At 36.2% G+C, this 20,800-nt stretch overlaps 1 protein-coding gene across 1 annotated transcript in view; it reads left to right on the top strand.

Moving 5' to 3' along the window:
- LOC148950935 (neural cell adhesion molecule 1-like) overlaps window positions 1–20,800 on the top strand; it is a 256,145-nt gene that overhangs the window by 28,764 nt on the left and 206,581 nt on the right. Inside the window, exon 2 of the mRNA XM_089090517.1 lies at window positions 5,801–5,969. Coding sequence (XP_088946643.1) covers window positions 5,801–5,969 — 169 coding nt within the window. The remainder of the gene's footprint in view (window positions 1–5,800; window positions 5,970–20,800) is intronic.

Genomic DNA, 20,800 nt, shown 5'->3' with positions numbered 1-20,800 from the left:
TTCACGTTTGAACGAGATAATTGTATTTTCCATAATTTTCTTACAGGAAACTAGAGTTTATGGTCAAAAACCCTTATTAGCTCAGATTCTACACAAATAGTTTATTTTTCAATCCATACCTTGACTTAAGTTTCACCTATGAACCAACAAATTGTATTTTCCATAATTTTCTTACAAAAAAACTAGAGTTTACGGTCAAAAACCCTTATTAGCTTAGATTTTTCACTAGCAACTTGTCCCTCCACTATAACTTCGCTAATACATCCTTCAGCCAATCAACCCATCTCCCCCAAAACACTTTTCAGACATTTCTTGAAAAAAAATTTTATTTCAACTCATCCACACGGGTTTTTCGCTAGCAACTCGGCCTCCACTATAACTACGCTAATACATCCTTCTGCCAATTAACCCATCTCCTCCAAAACACTTTTCAGTCATTTCTTGTTAAAAAATTTCTATTTTAACTCATTCACACGGGTTTTTTCCACATTTGAACCAGAGAATGGACCTAAGTTTCACATTTGAACGAGAGAATTGTATTTTGCATAATTTTCTTACAGGAAACTAGAGTTTATGGTAAAAAACCCTTATTAGCTCAGATTCTACAGAAATAGTTTATTTTTCGATCCATACCTGGACTTAAGTTTCACCTATGAACCAACGAATTGTATTTTCCATAATTTTCTTACAAAAAACTAGAGTTTACGGTCAAAAACCCCTATTAGCTTAGATTTTTCGCTAGCACCTCGTCCTCCACTTTAACTTCGCTAATATATCCTTCTGCCAATCAACCCATCTCCTCCAAAACACTTTTCAGCCATTTCTTGTTAAAAATTTTTATTTCAACTCATCCACACGGGGTTTTCGCTAGCAACTTTTTTAATGGGTACCAAGTAAAGAAAAATCACACGGAATCAGACAACCGAGTCTCTCAAACCCCGTAAAGCTCTTTTAAAAGATAAAAGAACTACTTATTTAACACAAAAAGTTAGTTTTTAATGGGCACTAAGTAAAGAAAAATCAAACGGAATCAGGCAACAGAGTGTCTCAAACCCCGTAAAGCTCTTTTAAAAGATATAAGAACTACTTATTTAACACAAAAATTTTGTTTTTAATGGGTACCAAGTAAAGAAAAACCACACGGAAAAGCCCTTATAATAGAATAGGAAGGAACATAAGCTCCTGGAATATCATAGGAAGGGGGCATAAACTCTTATAATAGCATGGGGGGGACATAAGCCCTTAAAATAGCATGGGAATTCCTATACACGCAAGCAAATAACATGGGAATTCCTATACATGCAAGCAAATAACATGGGAATTCCTATACACGCAAGCAAAAAAACCTGGGAATTCATATACATGCACGCAAATAACTTGGGAGTTCCTATACATGCAAGCAAATAACCGGGGAATTCCTATACACGCAAGCGAATAAAATGGGAATTCATATACAACCAAGCAAATAACATGGGAATTCCTATACACGCAAGCAAATAACATGGGAATTCCTATACATGCAAGCAAATAACATGGGAATTCCTATACATGCAAGCAAATAACTTGGGAATTCCTATACATGCAAGCAAATAACATGGGAATTCCTATACATGCAAGCAAATAACATGGGAATTCCTATACAGGCAAGCAAATAACATAGGAATTCCTATACATGCAAGCAAATCACATGGGAATTCCTTTACAAGCAAGCAAATAACAAGGGAATTCCTATTCAAGCAAGCAAATAACAAGGGAATTCCTATACACGCAAGCAAATAACATGGGAATTCCTATACATGCAAGCAAATAACATGGGAATTCCTATACACGCAAGCAAATCACATAGGAATTCCTATACATGCTAGCAAATAACAAGTGAATTACTATACATGCAAGCAAATAACATTGGAATTCCTATACAAGCAAGGAAATCACATTGGAATTCCTATACACGCAAGCAAATAACAGGGGAATTCCTAGACCTTCAAGCAACGAACAAGCTAATTCGAAGAAATGCAAGCACATAACTACGGAATTCCCATACATGCAAGAAAATAAAAAGGGGATTCCTATACTTGCAAGCAAATAACATGGGAATTACTATACATGCAAGCAAATAACAAGGGAATAACTATACCTGCAAGCAAATAACATGGGAATTCCTATACACGCAAGCAAATAATATAACCATTTCTTTTATTCAAATCCCAACCGCAAATCAAGTTATCGTATATTGAACAACCTCTGATTGGCTCATAAAAAATGCCCACGTCAAACGATACGTTCATTGTGCAATTCTTATCAAAAACAAAAAGCTTTATACCCCTTTTTTCCAATGAGAGTTAGCTTTAGCAACGACACATTCCTAAAAAAACTAGTCTTGACTAAAGGCAATTGTCCAAAAAATCAATCACACTAGGACCGGTATTGCGTACTCGTTCCTCTTTGAAAGATGTATTGACCTCTAGATTAGAAATACCTACCAGAAAAACCTGTTTGTACGGGGGCGTTGGCAAAGTATAAGGTTCTAGTCTACTAACATTGAGCAAAGTTCATAACTTGCAGCCCTTCCCCCGGGGACTGTGGGGGATTAAGTCATCCTCAACGACATAGTTATTATATGTTTTGACAATGCTGAACAAAATGGCTATCTCAAAATCTTGATCGGCTGACTTTGGGAAAAAATGAGCATGGGAGGGGGCCTAGTTGCCCTCCATTTTTTGGTTACCCAAAAAGGGTACTAGATCTTTTAATTCCCGTTCAAATCAACCCTCCTGCGACATTTTACGACCACTGAGTCGATACGATCACCCCTGTGGAAAAGAAACAAATAAACACGAATCCATAATCTTTCTTCTGGCAAAAAAAAAACACAAAAGTCCACATTTTTGCATATAGGTGCTTGGTTCTCTGATACGCTGAATATGATGGTGTGATTTTTATTAAGGGTCTATAGCTTTTAGGGGCTCTTTCTCCCTTTTTTCTAAAATAAGTCAAATTTTCTCAGGCACGTAACTTTTGATGGGTAAAACTGAACTTGATGAAATTTATATATTTGAAATCACCATTAAAATCTGATTCTTTTGATGTATCTGTTGGTATCAAAATCCCGTTTTCTAGAGTTTCGGTTACCATTGAGCCTGTTCGCTCCTTACTTACAGTTCGTTGCCAAGATCTGTTTGATCAAACAATTCGTGGTAACGAACTGTAAGTAAGGAGCGACCCGGCTCAATGGTAACCGAAACTCTAGAAAATCGTATTTTGATACAAATAGATACATCAAAAGAATTAGATTTTAATGCTGATTTCAAATATATAAGTTTCATCAAGGTTAGTTCTACCCATCAAAAGTTACGCGCCTGGGAAAATTTGGCTGATTTTAGAAAAAAGGGTGAAAGACCCCCTAAAAGCTATAGAACCTTAATGAAAATCACACTATTATATTCAGCGTATCAGAGAACCCTACTGTAGAGGTTTCAAGCTCTTATCTACAAAAATGTGGAATTTTGCATTTTTTGCCAGAAGAAAGATCACAGGTGCGTGTTATTTTGTTTGTTTGTTCTGTTTTTTTTTTATTTTTCCCAGGGGTGATCGTATCGACCCAGTGGTCATAGAGTATCGTGGAAGGGCTCATTGGAATGGAAATTAAAAGTTCTAGTGCCCTTTTTAAGTGATAACAAAAAAATGGAGGGCAACTACTAGGCCCCCTCCCACGCTCATTTTTTTCCCAAGGTCACCTAGTAAAAATATTGAGATAACCGTTTTGTTCAACATGCTCGAAAATAATGTTGGTATTTCTCTTAGGATGTCTCAATACCCCGAGTTTCCCGAGGGAAGGGCTGAAAATTATGAACTCTACCCAATATTAACATATAGTATGGGTTATTGAGAAGCATACAAACGTTATCAGGGGAGATTTTTTCTGGTAGTGGGGGAGGGGGGGGGGTCGGGGGTTATGTGGGAGGATCTTTCCATGAAGGAAGTTTTCATGGGGGAAGAGACATTGCTATGAAGGGGACGCCGGACTTCCCAGCGTTATTTAAAAAATAGATCAGAAATTAAATATAAAAAACAAGTTTTTCAGCTGCAACAGCAGCAACATCAAAACTTTAAACGAACAGAAAATATTACATATATGATTGGGTTCTACCCCTAGTCAATACCTCGCTCTTTAAGCCAAAGATTTTTTAGTACTTTCATAAGAGCTATGTATTCTAAGTAACGGCCTTTTTGATTAAGCGGTCATTTTTAAATAATCTGAACAAAATTCGAACTTTAGGTTAAAGAGCAAGGTATTGACTAGGGGGCAAACCCCCTAATATACGTATTAAAAATATATGAATATAGAAGTTCGTTACGTAAGTTAATTCGTAAGTTGCGTATATTTATTACTAATAAAAACGTTCGTAAATAAAATTAAACAACTTTCGAGAAAGCCATTTAACCAAATACAAGTAAAATTAATATGCAAATTTTATTTTAATTATTCATGCACGGTGAGCCAAAATTAAAATTTAAGTTTTAACGTCGTTCCTTACTTTCAGTTAAAAAAAACTTGTTTTTTTTATTTAATAAACAAAAGAAGCAGAAAAAATAGCAACAAATGTATAAGATAATTTAGCCTTGTGACTAAAATATACAAAAGGCAATTTAGTAAAAAAAAAACATAAAAAAAGCAAATTGTGAGGTAAACGAAAGTCGGGGTGGGAGGAGACTCAATTATCTAGGACATAACTTGTTCAGGGACTGAACGTTCTTCTCTATCTTTCAGTGGAAATTTTATTCGGGGTGAAAATGGAGATTTTTCTTAAAAATAGAACGAGGCTGGCTATTTGGGGGAAAGAAAATAGAATAGGGAAAAGGGAATTTACACGGGACTATGGAAAATAGTGTTAAAAAACACAAGGAAATTATTTTTTTTCTTTAATCAAGGGTGACTAAATTTTCTCCCTGAAGAAAGGAAATGGAAGTGACATTAACCTTATTTAAATTAATTCTTTGGCATCTTTTTTGGATTGCCTCTAACTGTTTCACATCGCTTATTCCTGTGAATGCTTTTAGAAGGTTAATCTGATTTTTGCAAAATGAGCTTGTCGAAGTAAACTATTAAGATTAAACTTACAAAAAATAGCTCTCCCCTGAAGTCATAGTGGTTTCAAAATATCATCAGTTGTGAAGAATGGTGTCTAGAGGGGATAAAGCCTCTTGCATATCAAGCAAATTTTGGAGTCATGTCACTAGGGTACAGGGTTGCCACTTGTATCACGAAAGTGCTATTTTAGCATTTTTTTTTTCATTATGTGTAGCGCTGTAGCACGTGCTCAGGGTTGCCACCTGTAGCACCAAAGTGCTATTTTAGCACTATTACAGTCAATGTTTTGATTTGACTGTAGCACAAAAAATCGATGTATAGCACGAAATTTTGGGCAATTGTATCACTTTAGGAACTGACCCTGGTGGAAACCCTGCTAGGGTAGGATAACTGCTTGCCAACTTCTATTTTGTCCTAATCATTTTATTCGCACCAACATTACACATATTTTGTATTAGTTACCATACATAACATATCTATTAAAATAAAACGACCTTTTATTTTACTTAGGTGGCTTGTCCTTAAATATTTCTACAGAATGTTGTATAATTAAAATATCAAAGAAAACATGTATTTATCGATATACCATTTCCTGATGGCGTTGTCGAACATTTCTTATAGGTCAACGATATGTCAAAATATGTATGTCATTCCTTACTAACAGACTATGGTGTGTTTAATTACTAAAACTATTTGTCATTTTTCCAGTTTATTTCGTCTCCTATTCGTGCTCCCAGCACATCCAACTGACTCCAAACAGGAAAGAAGTGAGTGCATTTGGTAATACTAGCTATATAGTTGCTTGCCGTTCAGAAGGAGCTACTAACTTGATTTGGAGGAGGCCTGATGGAAGCATCATACAGGAGAACTCTGGAAGGTAGAATTCTTTGAATACACTTTTTTACCATTTTATTTATAATAAGAATTGCTGCTGGCCTTAAAGAAGGCGATGGGTTAAGTATGTGACACTGTTAAGTATATAAAACTTATAAGTGTAATTTAAAAATAATTCGCTAGAAATGTTACTCAGTTCCAAATTATTTTCCATTATTCTATGAAAAATTTTTTGGAACAGTGATTGCAAATTGAAGTTCAAGCACAAGACATTAACTTAATTTTTTTTTTTTTTTTTTTTTTTTTTTTTTTAAAATAGTGAAACCAAGTAGGCTACCATGGCACTTTTTATTGCAGTTAAATAATTGCATATATGTACTTTTATATATAGTACCGGCTATGCGGCAGCCTTGTGTATATTGATTCTCATTGTTGATGGTCTTCTAACCGCAGACATTTTCAACTTCGTCGCTTGTCTTTTAATCGCTGACAATGTGAACTTCTCCTTGATCTAATGCCGTCACCATAGGCTCTATACAACCACCCTGGAACCAAAATACGAATTCTTCTTTAAAGTTGTGACCTATTTAGACCATTTTTGTGGCCAGAAATATTAATATGCCAGTTTTAAGAGAAAAAAAAAACTATGTAGCCAATTTCGAGGCCGGACTCTGGCACTCGGCCCTCAGAATGCTAATTTATATTGATTTTCGTCGTCACTTGTCTGTCTGTTAAAATATCTTCCTTTTGTTGTTAGTGACTGAGCCACTAAAAATATATTGCGAGTTTGATCTTGCTATCAAATAGTAGCTATGTTGACTTAAAATGTAGCACCAATTTTGTTGAGCTGGTTTCAATAGACTTTCCGGTGTTTTCTTTCCTAAAATATTTGGTTCTTCTGATATTATTTTTGCTTGCTTCAGAATACACCTTTTATTTTTATTCACTATTTCACCCTTGTTCCCCTCTTCCCAAATTATACATCATTGCTATTATATTTCATTAGCATTTTGCAGGGTTTTTTTCGTCGTTATTCTTTTTCAGTTTTCGTTCTATAAGGAATAGCACTATTCCTTATATTGTCACATTATTTCATCATTCACATTACTTTACATCATTACATTACTTCTTTAAGTGGATTATCCATCAGATCGATTTAGCTGTTTTAAATCGTATATAGAGTGCCAACATACACATCGGGTGTTCAACTCGTTACTACTTCCAAAGCTGGCTCTCAAGTCTGTTTACGCACATTGGACGTCTCTAAGACCTTAGACGTCTAAGGCTCGCGCATTAGATGTCCGAGGCTTTTGATTCGGTTTACAACTATCCATTAAGTTAAACTCCTCTTTTTTACTTGTCCTTCAGTTACGGACTACTAATTCATAAGTTCGACTTCATTTAGAAGACGATTTTGTTGAGAACGTGGCCTTTCCGTTTGGGGTCCGACAAGGTAGTGTCCTGTCACTATGCCATTTCAATACGTGAAAAATTCCTTTTCAATATATATATTCATATACATATGTATGTATATATATATATATATATATATATATATATATATATATATATATATATATATATATATATATATATATATATATATTCGGATACAATACATTCAAATACATTCGGAGTTCTTCATGCGCAGATAAACCGATTGATTCATATTTGGTTAATTGGTTAGGGGTTAGACCAATTGATTCAGCTTTCTCAATTTAGGCTAATGGGGCAGGTATGAAATACCACGCTAAATGTATATGCATCATAAAGTTGAACTAATGCGACAAAGCTTTATTTCTTTTAGAATGAAAACTGACAAAGAATAACGAAGAAAAAACTTGTAAAATCCTAATAAAATAAAAGGAACGATGCACAATTAGGGAAGAGAGAAGAAAAGGTGAAATAGTGAAAAAAAAAGTCAAAAGCAATATTCCGAAGAGAGCAAAATTTATGTAAGAAAAACCAAATGTTTTAGGAAAGAAAAAAGCCGGTAAGTCTGTTGAAAGCAACTCAGCAATTAAAATTTTGCTACATTTTAAGTCAACATAGCTATTGATAGAAAGATCAAACGCGCAATATATTATTTGTGGCTCAGTCACTGACAACGATAAGGAAGATCTTCTGACAGACGCATTTCACAGAATCAATTAACTATTCATTGAGCTAACACGGGATGAATTAGGTTGGAAATGGCGTTCAGTTAAAACCCATTCTGAGAAAGTTACTGTGAAATGCGATTCCACATTTGATGAAATTATTAAAAAAAAAAAAAACATCTAAAATTTGACAGATTTGACAAATTTATTTTATTTACTAATAATTACAAAATAAATTATATATACACACGACTGCCCGGGGAAGGCTCGAAAAGCCTGATGATGGACGGCTGCAATCCTCAAATTCTCAACTAATAGAAATATTTACAAAAAAAAAAAAAAAAATGGTACAAAACACTCTCTCAAATAACAAATAATACCCAAATTAACTCCCCTCTCCCAATAAATGTTTCTTAAACTTTTGCTTTAAATAACCCAATGTGCTCAGCCTCCCAAATACCAGCTGGGATATCATTCCAAATAGCCGGAGCTAAATACCTAATTCCGAAAACTGCACGTGCGGTGTCTCGGTACTCAACAACAAAATTATCCGCCTCTCTAATCAATACCTGTGGAGCGTACGATTTATGCGAAAAAATCAGTAAAAACCGTAGGACATAGATCATTCCAGCATCAATAAGCAAAAACAGCAGCTTGATAATTGCGGAATCTGACCAATATTGAGCACTCGTAATTTCTTAAAGCACGACGAGGTATCATCTACATTTTACGCACTGTTTTATTTTTAAGAATATGCACTGTTTTAAAATGTGCATAAGAATTACTAGACCAAAGAACACAACCATAAAAAATATAAGATGCAACAATAGTATGGTACAGTAATAGAAGAACTGAAAATGGTAAAAAATGCTTTAATCAGTGCAAAATTCCTAGACCTCTAGCAACTTTAACTGCAACAAGATCACTATGGGGCCTCCAAGACAAATTCAAATCAAGCTGGAAACCCAAATAACGCACTTTATGCAGCTGTGACAAAGCCCTACCATTAAAAAATATCTCTCCATCAACACTTGGCTGCTTACCAACTGTTCTAAACATCATAAAATAATTTTTTTTTTAACATTTACTGACAAAAGGCTCAAATTTGTAAATACAAAAAAGACTTTAAAACCCTATTTACTTTCAACAAATCATCAAGGGATTGACTAGACACAGTTAGAGCAGTATCATAGACAAAAGTTGTAACAAAACACTGAGGTAAGTAGAAACGCATTGAATCAACATACACAAGGTACAGAAGCGGTCCTAAGACAGACCCCTTGGGTACACCCCACTTTACTTGAAAAGGATAGGAAAAAAAAATCATTTAATACAACTTGAAGAGGTCTACCACTAAAAAAAAAACTATCAAACCACTTCAGATTGTTACCACGAACTCCAAAGGATTGCAGACGTTTGAGTAAATTTTAAAATCCACTGTATCAAAGGCTTTTCTAAATACATAGGCAGCGCAATCACGCTGCCTAAGTAAAGAACGATGTGCGCACTATATTATTATTATTTTTTTTTCTTCCATACCAGGGCACTTCGTATCGAAGGAATTGTCGTAGAAACTTGGATAAGGGTTCTTTCAATTGGAAATTTGAACGGCTAGTGCCCTTTTTAATAGTCGAAACGCCCACCACGCCCACCATTTCCCTAAACGTTCCAATCAAAATTTTGAGATAACCATTTTGTTCAGCGTAGTTTATTTCCAAATAGAAAATATGTTCTTGAGGAGGACACTCCCCCACATCCCTCAGGGCAAGGGTTTTAAGTTATGGCCTGGGGGCATATAAGAACGATGTAAGCACAATGTATTATTTTTTTCCTTTAGACCAGGGCACTTTGTATCGAAGAAGTTGTCGTATAAACTTTGAAAAGGGCTCATTCAATTGGGAATTGGAGTGGCTTGTGCCCTTTTTAATAGTCGAAAGTGATCGGAAGGCAACTAGCACCCCTTCCATGCCCACCCTTTCCCGAAACACATTCAATCAAAATTTGAGATTGCTATTTTGTTCAGCGTAGTTGATTTCCAGATAGAAATTATGTTTTTGAGGAGGACACTCCCCCACAGCCCTCTGGGCAAGGGTTGTAAGTTATGCCTTGGGGCATATAAGGTTTTTATAGAATGCGTTGTCATAGAAACTTCAAAAAATGCTCATTCGATTGGAAATTCAAAGGTCTAGTTCCCTTTTTAATAGTTGAAAGTGATTGGAGGGCAACTAACCCCCCTCTCACGCCCACATTTTCCCCAAACACATCCAATCAAAATTTTGAGATAGCTATTTTGTTGAACGTAATTGAAAGTTCTGGAAATTAGGTCTTTGAGAATGACAACCCGCCCCCCCCCTCTCCCACCGCCCTCAGTTAAAGGGGTGCAAGTTATGCCCTGGGGGCATATACGGTTGTATAGAAAGCGGTGTCGAAGAAACTTCAAAAAGGGCTCAATCGATTGAAAAGTCAAAGGGCTAGTGCCCTTTTTGATAGTCAAAAGTAATTGAAGGCAACTAACACCCCTTCCATATCCACTATTTCCCCTAACAGATTCAATCAAAATTTTGAGACAGCCATTTTGTTCAGCGTAGTTTATTTCCAGATATAAAATATGTTTTTGAGGAGGAAACTCCCCCACAACCCTCAGAGCAAGGGTTTTAAGTTATGCCCTGTGGGTATATAAGAACGATGTTGGCACAACGTATTGTTTATTATTTTTTCTTTAGACCAGGGAACTTTGTATCGAAGAAGTTATCAGTATATACCAAGGTACCACTTTGCTTACGCCCCCGTACCAAACAGGTTTTTCTGTTAGGTAAACAGGTCATTACACTCGGTCATTACACTCTTTGCCGATAGGAACGGGTACAACTTGATTGGTGATTAGGATTTGAATAAAAGGAATAGTTTTCTTTACAATTCATATTAGTAAGAGAATTGAATTCAAAGAGAATAGTTTTTTTATTTGCAAGGATATTAGTGGAGAAAAAAAAATGAGTGGTGCATTTACACTATTGGAGATTAATGATGTAACCGACAGCAGCAGCAGCAACGATATACGAGTACCCAATGTGGCTGTGGAAATAACTGCTGGTTGTAGACTATGTCTTGAATGGGACATTATGTATGCGAGATACGTGATATCATTAAGCAAATTTAAGCAGGAGGAGCAGCTGTGTTTTGCTGGAAAAGTAAATATTCTCCATATAAATAAACTTCGGTCAGCAATAGATGTCCTATCGAAATATATTGATGAGAACAAAATGCATCAGTGAATATTATTATTATTGTAATTATGATCAATAAAACTGTTTCTAAATCAATGGTATTTTTTTCTTTCTTTCTATAGTAGACTAGCGTATATTTTTTTAGAGTAGAAAAAAGAAATTCTGGTTAGTCTGAAGTTGGTTGTGAGAGAGTTAGGACTCTAAAAAATGGATAGATTCGAGAAAGATCGAATCATGAGGAATCTAGTTCTTATGGAAAAGCGTTTGATTCTAGACGATGATTTTCTAGAGTTGTCTATTCAAAGGAAGATATTTTCTCGGGGGAATGCTTGTCTATATAATGAAAACTGATTCTCCATAATTAGACTATTGTCTGAAGCTTCTACATCGTTGTCCAAATGCATTTACACAATTTATTGATATATTGATCACGAAGAAGCAAAATGATACTGTTAATATTCTTTTATAAATAAGTTTTTAGAAATTTAGGACTTTTTTTTTCATAAGAAAGATGGTGCTCAAGGATGATTTACTCTCTCTCTCTCTCTCAGACAATTTTTTTTTTTGTTGCTAGCTCAGTTTCATTGTGGTAGTGAGAGTGTTAACACATGACAAAATGTTCCATACATGTCCGTTATGTATGTATACACAGGGCAGTTGGTCATCATGTGAGAATTGCACAATGATTGAGGAGTATGATGAAAAGTGTAGATTCTGCAACCCGTGTAAAGTGCATAGAGGATATGCTGTACAAATTAAATGTTGTAAGTCCTGTCTTGAAGAGGTGTGTGACTCTCTTCCTAGAGGCCACCAATGCTCCAATTGTCATTATGATAAATGTAAGCAGTGGGAGAGTACATATCCCGGTATGATTGGAAAGAATCCTAACCATGATTTTAGTTTATTGCTACGAGATTGGTATCGTCGTGGTTTTAGATTTTTCTGGGAGGAGGAACCGGGTCAACGATTCAACTGTTGGAACAGAAAGGGAATATAGTTTCTTTAGCATTGTTGCGAAGACAATGGGTGTTTTGATTATAAGCACACTGATTTTTATTTGGCTGGGACAGAATTTGATTCGACGCATGAGGACACTGCTTGTGAAATTGCTTCAAATACTCAAAATAAAAAATGTGAATTCTATAGAATGAATGCGACTAGTATCATTGACTATACAAAGAGATATGACAAGAGTGAAGTCACATTCTACTGTAGAAAATGTGACCCTGACACTGCACTACATCAGGATCATTACACTGTGAATTCAGATAATCTACCTGCACTAGTTGTTGTCGACAAATACCTAGAAGTGGATTAAATCTAAAGAGTAGAAAAGTCGTTTTATCATGTATATAAATTTTTTTTTATTAATAAAAAATTTCACATAAATCTTTGGAAAATTTTATTATTAGGGCACTAAAATAAATATTAAATATACTTGTAAGTATATTATCCACTAGAAAGTCGTTCAATTGAGGTAAGTCAACGTAGATGTTGAGAAACTGCTTGTAGGTGTAGCCACGACATCTGAAAATGAAAAAGAGTAGTGCATGAAAGCCACATGTCTTAGTCGCTAAATCCTGTACTCCTCGTTGATTTTGAATAATGGTTTTCCCACTGCTTTCAATAAAGTTACTGATGTATGGTGTGTTGAATTTATACGATAGACCAGGATGATCAAAAAATTCAATATTCTTCGCTGTTTGAAAGATGCAGAGCCAATGGCCAGTCTTCAAAGTCGATGGACTGCTATTAACAATGATTAGGGTCTTGTTAACACTTGGAATTTTTTCAATGAAGTCCGAGGGTCTGCAATAGGACTTGTACTGGAACATGTCTGGATCCATACTAAATACATTGATTATTTGGTTTGTGTTCATGGTGCTAGGTCTAGTAGAAAACTGCCGTTGGGTGTGATTTCCCAATAGGTTTCAAGTTGACTCAGTGATATTAACGTGATAGTCTCAGCCAGAGCATCGGCAAATGTACACTCTATACGTACATTCCAAGTTCGTACTCTTCTCATACCTTGCATGCCTGAAAAGTCTAAAACAACAACCTCATGATTTTTTGAAAATATCGACTTAGTTATTCTATTTTCAAATATTTGAGAGTCATGATCTAGAGATTGCATAGTCAACTCGTACAGAGTTCTATAGAATTTTTTGTCAAATGATAGAGTGTACAGTGGAATACCACTCACTTTGCACACGAAGCTAGATAGACCGAAAAAATTAAAATCATGGGGATATTCAGTCCAGGATCCAACGGCACTGCCACTCTTCACAAAGGCCAATGCCAATTTTGATGGGATTTCTCCATTGATAAATGATGAATAGCTATAGCTAAGAGAACCGGTGGCAATGTGACGTTGATTGGTGATTGTATGGGGGACAAGAAGTTTAATATTGCTACCATTGGCTCTTAGCTTTTCCACTGCCAATGCAACAGAGCTCATAACTTGTTGTTTTCGGACGTGGAGAAGTGCCGATGTGATAATAACATTTGCATCGGGTGCTGCAGGAAGTGTTTTTCTCAAAATGAAATTCGATGGGGCCATCTGCAACTTTATGTCAATCTTGACATTGGGGGGTAGCCATTGGGATATATTGAATATCTCATGATTTAATTTTCCAACTAGATGATACTCCTGGGTCACTGCTGTAGTCAACTCACCGTCAGTATCAACACCTGTTCGATATTCATAACCCAATGATTGTCCTCTCGTCTCCTTGTACGCCTTTGGCATCATCGTCATAAATTGTATGTAGCTTGCATAGTTGGATAAATTATTGCTATTGCTCACCAATGTCCCATTAATCAATACATTAATTGGTTTGAATAGGTTGTGTAGAATACAGTTTTCATAGGAGAGACCATCGCCGGCGTTTGGATTTGTATTATCTGACTTTTTCTTCACCACAACATTTAAATCAATAAATGTTGATGACAAATCAATGAAATAGTCTTCATTGTACAATATTTGAAAGTGTATATTTTCAGAGAGGGGTTGTTGAGGGTGGAATTGTTCATAGTAGCCATACTTGACACTGACATCAACATTTTCAGCATTAAAAAGATTCAATGAGGAACTGATTGATGGATATGATTCCTTGTGGGGGAGATAAGTCATCTTAAGAGAAGAAATCCTTCTTTGATCTAACAATCTTTTTCTTTTTCTTCTTCTTCTGCTGCTGCTTATTGACCTTCGTTGTTTTATTTCTCAAAGTCCTTGTTGATGTCTTTTGCTTCCTGCCTGGGTGGAGACTGATGAGTGAATGACGCGAACGCATCCTTTTCAATCCCTCCCCATTTTGTCGAGATTTTAATTGTTCACCAACGGCTCTTGCTGAAGATCTAATATTTTCCTTAACATTCTCCTTGAAATTCTTGCCCGACCCCCAGTCCTGTAGTGTTGAGGCAGCAAAATTTGACGCAGCAGGTACAAGATATTTTCTGGCAAGGGGTGGTGCAGAACGAAATAGCCTAGCAAACCAGCTACCAAGACCATAGCCAGACATTGTAGTACACCCCTTGTAATAGTCCAATCCATTGCCTATTTGACGTGGACTCAAAGCACCAACATAACAGTCAATATCGGGACAGACAAATGGAGTTCTTCTATTGTTCATTGTGTAGGTTATTGTACCGTCGTTGTCGTTGACAATAGGTCGAAAATGAGATGTAATAACTGCTAAGCCTTTTGAAATTGCTATTGGATCACCGAATTAATTTCTTAGTGTTAACTGACAGAGTTCCAAATAGGAAGTGTTTACGGGAATATACTGAAGATGCTTTATATTGTAGTGGTGAATATGTTCTCGATTGGTTTTTCGTTGAAGAACTCGTAGGAGGGGAACTTTTAAATTACCAACCCGAGATGTTTCCACAAATGAAGCGTAGAGAAATATACAAGTGTCCGTAGAGAAGCTGGGTGCATAGTCTGCATAGATAACATGGTCACTACCACTGAAATTTTCTGTCTTAATATTACGTTTTTTAAAACCAAGAACCTCACGTAAATTCTCATTGAGGAAAATTCTTTCATTCTGAAATGGATTGGTAACATAAATTCTCCTATGTTCCGTCTAGTAATTGAAAGTGAAACCGCCTTTTTTTCGACTTGCAATTTTTTTGTTGATAACTCGACACAGTTCATGCATGGTATTGTATTCCCTGTAGGGGATGTTAGCAATAGGGTACTGATTAGAGTCAAATGTTGCCATTGCACCTTCATCACCGAATTCAAACGGTCGTATTTTTATTTCATATTTACGATCCTTTCTCAGGATGTCATAGGTATTTTTGAGAATACAATCGACAAGGGCCACTTCATATGCGCCGTCAAATTTGATGGCGGGGGAGAATTTTGTCCAAAAATCACTTGTCGTATTCAAGTCATTGTAGAGAGGATCGGAAACCTTGGACATGAAAGTTACATAAAAATCATTGGGCATTGTCAATATCTTCAACACCAATCCAAGAATCAAAATCAGAGTTGTATCCTAGCCAGCGAACAAGTAACTGTTTCTTACCCCCGTGAGTACGTTTCTTTAATATCTTTTCAATTTGATAGATTTCACTAGCATTTTTAACTTTTTGCAATTCATAATCATAAAAGCCGCCGAGAATCTCTTCATCTTTGGTATCACGCAGGCGATAAGTTATGGGTTTAGTGTCTAGGATTATTGCCACTTTAAAAAGTTCAGTGGACCACAAGTAATTCCCTTTTTCAAAAACATTAGTTGTTCTATTAATTCGAACCGTATCACCAACATTGAATTTATTTTTCTTCTTCTTCTTGGCTTTTGATTCATTGGAATATTGTTTAAGAAAGGTGTCAGTTTTATTATGATCCGAATGATGAACTTCCGTTGGTGTAGAGTTGGACAATGATTGATGAGGTCTTTGATTATAAATCAACATGATTTTATCTAGATTATGAATAAAAGCCGGCGTATTTTTTAATGTACAATATCTTTAAATCAAAAGTCGAATAGCTCTTATCAATCGTTCGTCCAATGCAGCCTTTATAGGACTGTGCGTATGATAGAGCAGTGTACTATACTTCTCTAGTACTTTTGCAACATGAGGATTAACAAATTCACTATCGCGCTACGTTTGAATTTTTTTATATGAATCCTGTTGGAGAATACTTTCAATGGCCTGAGCAACTTCAACACCTCTCTTTGATCGCAATGGAATTGCATACGTAGAGTGACTAAAAACACTGATTACAAGTAGAATGTACTTTTACGGTATATTGTGACGTCTTTGAAGCTCATCTAGAGTCAAGAGATCTGCTTGCATTATATCCAATGGGTAAAAGGCTTTAGTTTTTCGATATTGATTGGCACGAAGTCTATGATTTCTATGCAGAGTGTAACTTGTTTCATTTTGTAGATAGTCTTGTACAATTTTAGTGCGAACACCCGTGACTTTGGAAAGAGTTGTGGGGGAACTTAAACTCCCCGCCTCGCCAATATTTTCATAAACACCTTTCAGAACTTCAGCCATTTTGAACGTAAACACGTTGTGTAACGTCCGCTACCCTTTTGTATACTGGCTGCTGCTGCTGGTGGTGGGGACGTTGACTTGATACGTCTTCGCTTTTGTCTAGCTATCAGTGGTGTGCTAGTATTTTCCAAAATTGATTTAAAATCTTCTTCTTCTTCAAGTTAATATTTTAATGTTGATGTTGATGATGATGATGATGCTCGTTCATTTAGATTTTTTAGAATTTGTCTATTGCCAATAAGACTTTTGCGGAAGTTTAATGTATTTAGAAAGTTGTATAGAAGAGTGTCAAATGATAATAGTCCTTTACGATTTGTAACCATGTCATACATTAAATCAAGTAGATTATAGCTCTTGCCCTGAATTATAATCCTTTCCCCATTGCTCTCAACTTGAATTTGATCACTTTCCAAGAGATAGATTAGGAGTCGTTTAATTTGTTCACGATATTAGTGGGGCATTAGATTTACAATTTTAAATAAAAATTAATTAAAGTCCTCCTTCTTTAATTGTGTTCCAGCCGCAGCAGCAGCAGACTCTTGAGAAGATGATCCTTTTTTGGGATCAGCAGCAGCAGCAGCAGCAGCAGTGGTCTTTGATCGATAGTGTTTGTCCACTTGCCGAAGTGCATCTTGAAGTAAAATCAGTTTTTTATCATCCTCAATAGTTTCATTGTCAAGGAATTTACTCAGATTGTCCTCAAAGTGTTCCAAGGGTGAGATAGCGAGTTCTATTGTAGTCAACTTATAGGGTTTAGCCATTCTCTAGAGAAAACTATTTACAAGTCCTGTAATTATTGGCAGTAAAAGTGTGAAAAAGGTACCGCCTGCCTGAAGAAGTCGTTTCCTTTTAAAATTCTTTCCTTTGTTTTTAGAGGCCAATGTACGTACAATGGAACGATGTTGCTTTGCCTGTTGCTTAACTACTTCTGGTAGTTGAACATTACCCTCGGTCAAATTTAAACAAAGTTCAGATAATAGATTAATGAAATCATTGTCAATACCGTGTTTGAGTATTGCTTTTCTATGCGGAGGTTTTGAAGTGCTTAGAACTGAAAACAAATGTCTATTTTCATGTAGTTTCTTCAGTGTCATGATAGCGACTAATAGCTCTTTTTAGTGTTCACCGGGAGATATACTGTAATTTCATTGTCGAAAATATCTGTGACTACACGTAGATCCTCGGGTGTATTTTGATTAAGATCCAGCAGGATATAACCGTGGGGTTTATTAGTTGCCTGATTGTATGCGGAGAGCAGAAATTTAGGGGCACCTGGATAGATTTGTTTACTGAGAGTTTTTAGTCAGCGAGAGTCACAAACAACTCTGTAGATTATATAGCAGGTACAGCTCAAAGCAAGCGTTAACATACACTTGCTCTGATGAAACAGATTATGTCGAGCTAGAGTAACGAAAATCTGTTCATTACGAGAGTGAACAGTAAACAATTGTAACATTTGCTGGGACCATTGTTCAATATATTCAGCCAGATCGTCAATGATCAGCCAAGAGTTTGGTTCAATAATGTTGAAAACATCAAGTCCCTGTATGAACTGTATCTGCATCGATCCCATGGTGGTGGTGGCAGCAATTGATTTTATTTTATTGTATGACTACTGCCAAATACTATAGCAATAGTAAATTTTTTTCGGCTTTTCTGTAAACATTTTATCGCAATTTTTAATTAATTTAGTTAAGAGTGTTGTTTTGGCCGACATCGAGGGCCCACACAGAAACGATCTGAATGGTGTTTTAAATTGATACATGTTCCTTTCAACAGTTCACCTGGACAACTAACTGTAGACACTAATTGTCTAATGAATAAAAAATTTTTTTCCCTACTACTACTACTCTGTTCTTCAAGAAGAAGAAGAAAAAGACAAATAAAAAGAATCATATTTTTTTTTTCTTTTATTATATGCACATAAAAAAAAGTAAAAATACATTGAAAAAAAATACAATTTTTTAAATTTATTCATAATAAAAAATACAACAACAACATTTATATAGGTATACACACAGAGAAACACTTTTTTTTTGTTTATTTATAGAGAGAAAAAAAAACATTAAATTAGAGAGAGCACTTGAAAAAATACACTTTTTTAAATTTATTTATAAAAAAAAATACAACACCAACATTTACATAGGTACAGAGAGAGAGAAAAAACACATTTTTTTTTGTTTATAGAGAAAAAAAAAAACATTAAATTAGAGATGGCACTTAAAAAAAAAAAAATCTGCTCTAAGTCAAAAAAAAAAAAAAAAGATAACTTTGGTGACGGTGCGCCCCCCCGCGCTGGCGGCGGCCGCCCCCCCCCCGGGCCGCGAGCCCCCCCCCCCCCCAAAGGCCGTGAGGCCCCCCCCCCCCCCAAAGGTTTTTAGGAAATTAGTTACAGGACTTTATTTAAACCGAGACTTTCACGGGGGGCAGTACATTCGATCCGGTCTGAAGTTAAATAGTGTCCAAGGGGGAGGGTGGTCACACCATCTTGACAAACATAGATCTTGTCGGAAATGGTACTCATGGCTATTTTCTCTACATTTACAGTATAGTTCCTGTAGTTTAATGAACGAATTGCCAACAATTTGGCTCGTGGAATTGTATTTTCAACAATACAATTCCTATAAATGTCCATGTCGAAATTCTTGTCCACATAGCGCGTGGGTACTCCTTTGCAACGTTTCTTGATTTCCTCGTCGTATGTCTGTATAAAGTACACCTTCGGACCGACAAACATACCACGGGAAATCAAGTCGCTACCTGTTTCAGATTTAAAAATAAAAGCTGATTGGGCGCCCGACGTTTTACTAGCTCAGGGTAAAGATCACCACTCCACTTGGTGTAGTCCATTCGTGAACTGATAATTTCACCGTGCGCCAAATCATCAATGAGAGTTGGTGTTTTTACTTTGAGCAGTAGAGAATCCGTGTCACCGTATCAGACCTCTACTTGCCCCTGTTCAGGCCACTGTGACCGAGCCACAATGTAGTAGAATTTCAACATGAGTTTTTTATAGATCTCCAGGATAGAAATAGCTGCAGCAATATTTTTATTCAAGGCAATGCGTCTTTTTTTCTATTCAAAAGTACCATGTCCAGGTCAATGATTGTAAAGTAAGTGTAATGGGGATCGGCATTAATTCAAGCACACTGTTCTGGATCGGTCACAACGTCACAACGATTCCTATTACGAACACTCTCACACATTTTGCCGAAAGCCGAATTTAAAATGAGTTTATAAATTTCTTTTTCAGCTTTCGTCTGTGCTGCAGAACGTTTGCTGACAAAAGTGTCAACAAACGTTTTCAACTAAGGGTTTTGACTAAACTCGAGGGCTTTGTGAACCTTCGTGACTTTGAAACAATTGCTAAAAATACAATTTCACGATACTTGGTTTACAACTATGTTTTTTTTCGGCAGAAGGTCAGCAATAAGTTTTTATTTTGAAGGCGCACAATGCAATCCGTCTATCTCGACTAATCAACTATTGCGAGGGCTTAAAGAGTCCTTAGTCACAGGTCTATTGATGCACGGGAAAATAAAATACTGTACTGACTCGTGAAGCTCGACTAGTATATCTCCATCAATTGCAAAAACCATCCAACTGGCTCCGTCTCCTCTACACTGTCGTCGCCACTATTGGTGAAAAGGGAAGCTTAAGGGTCATTGAGCCATTTATAGTCACCGCTAGGTAGCGCATAATTGGACATGGCTAAGGTGTAGAGATAATTAATATCAAGGTCAACTGCGTTCGATTCTGTCCCCGTCTTCTCTCCCGTTGGCTTAGTTTCCAAGTTACGGTCTCCGTGAAAAACAAAACCCCCCTCATTGACCTCTCGATGAACAGATTCTGATCAATGTCAGTGATTAGCCCAATTTTTCCCCCACTAATTTTCAGGATGAGGTCCATCACTAGATGAGGTGAAGAATAATAATACCTCAAATCAAGATTAAACTCCTCATAGATATTATCAGTATTTTTACACATAATGTCTAACAAAGTTAACACGTCACTCGACAAATACAGCTTGCAGT

This window comes from Artemia sp. Qi Xiang Cuo, chromosome 6 (assembly GCF_049724085.1).
Source record: "Artemia sp. Qi Xiang Cuo chromosome 6, ASM4972408v1, whole genome shotgun sequence".
In the NCBI taxonomy this organism is placed as follows: Eukaryota; Metazoa; Arthropoda; class Branchiopoda; order Anostraca; family Artemiidae; genus Artemia; species Artemia sp. Qi Xiang Cuo.
This window is presented reverse-complemented; position numbering and strand designations above follow the sequence as displayed.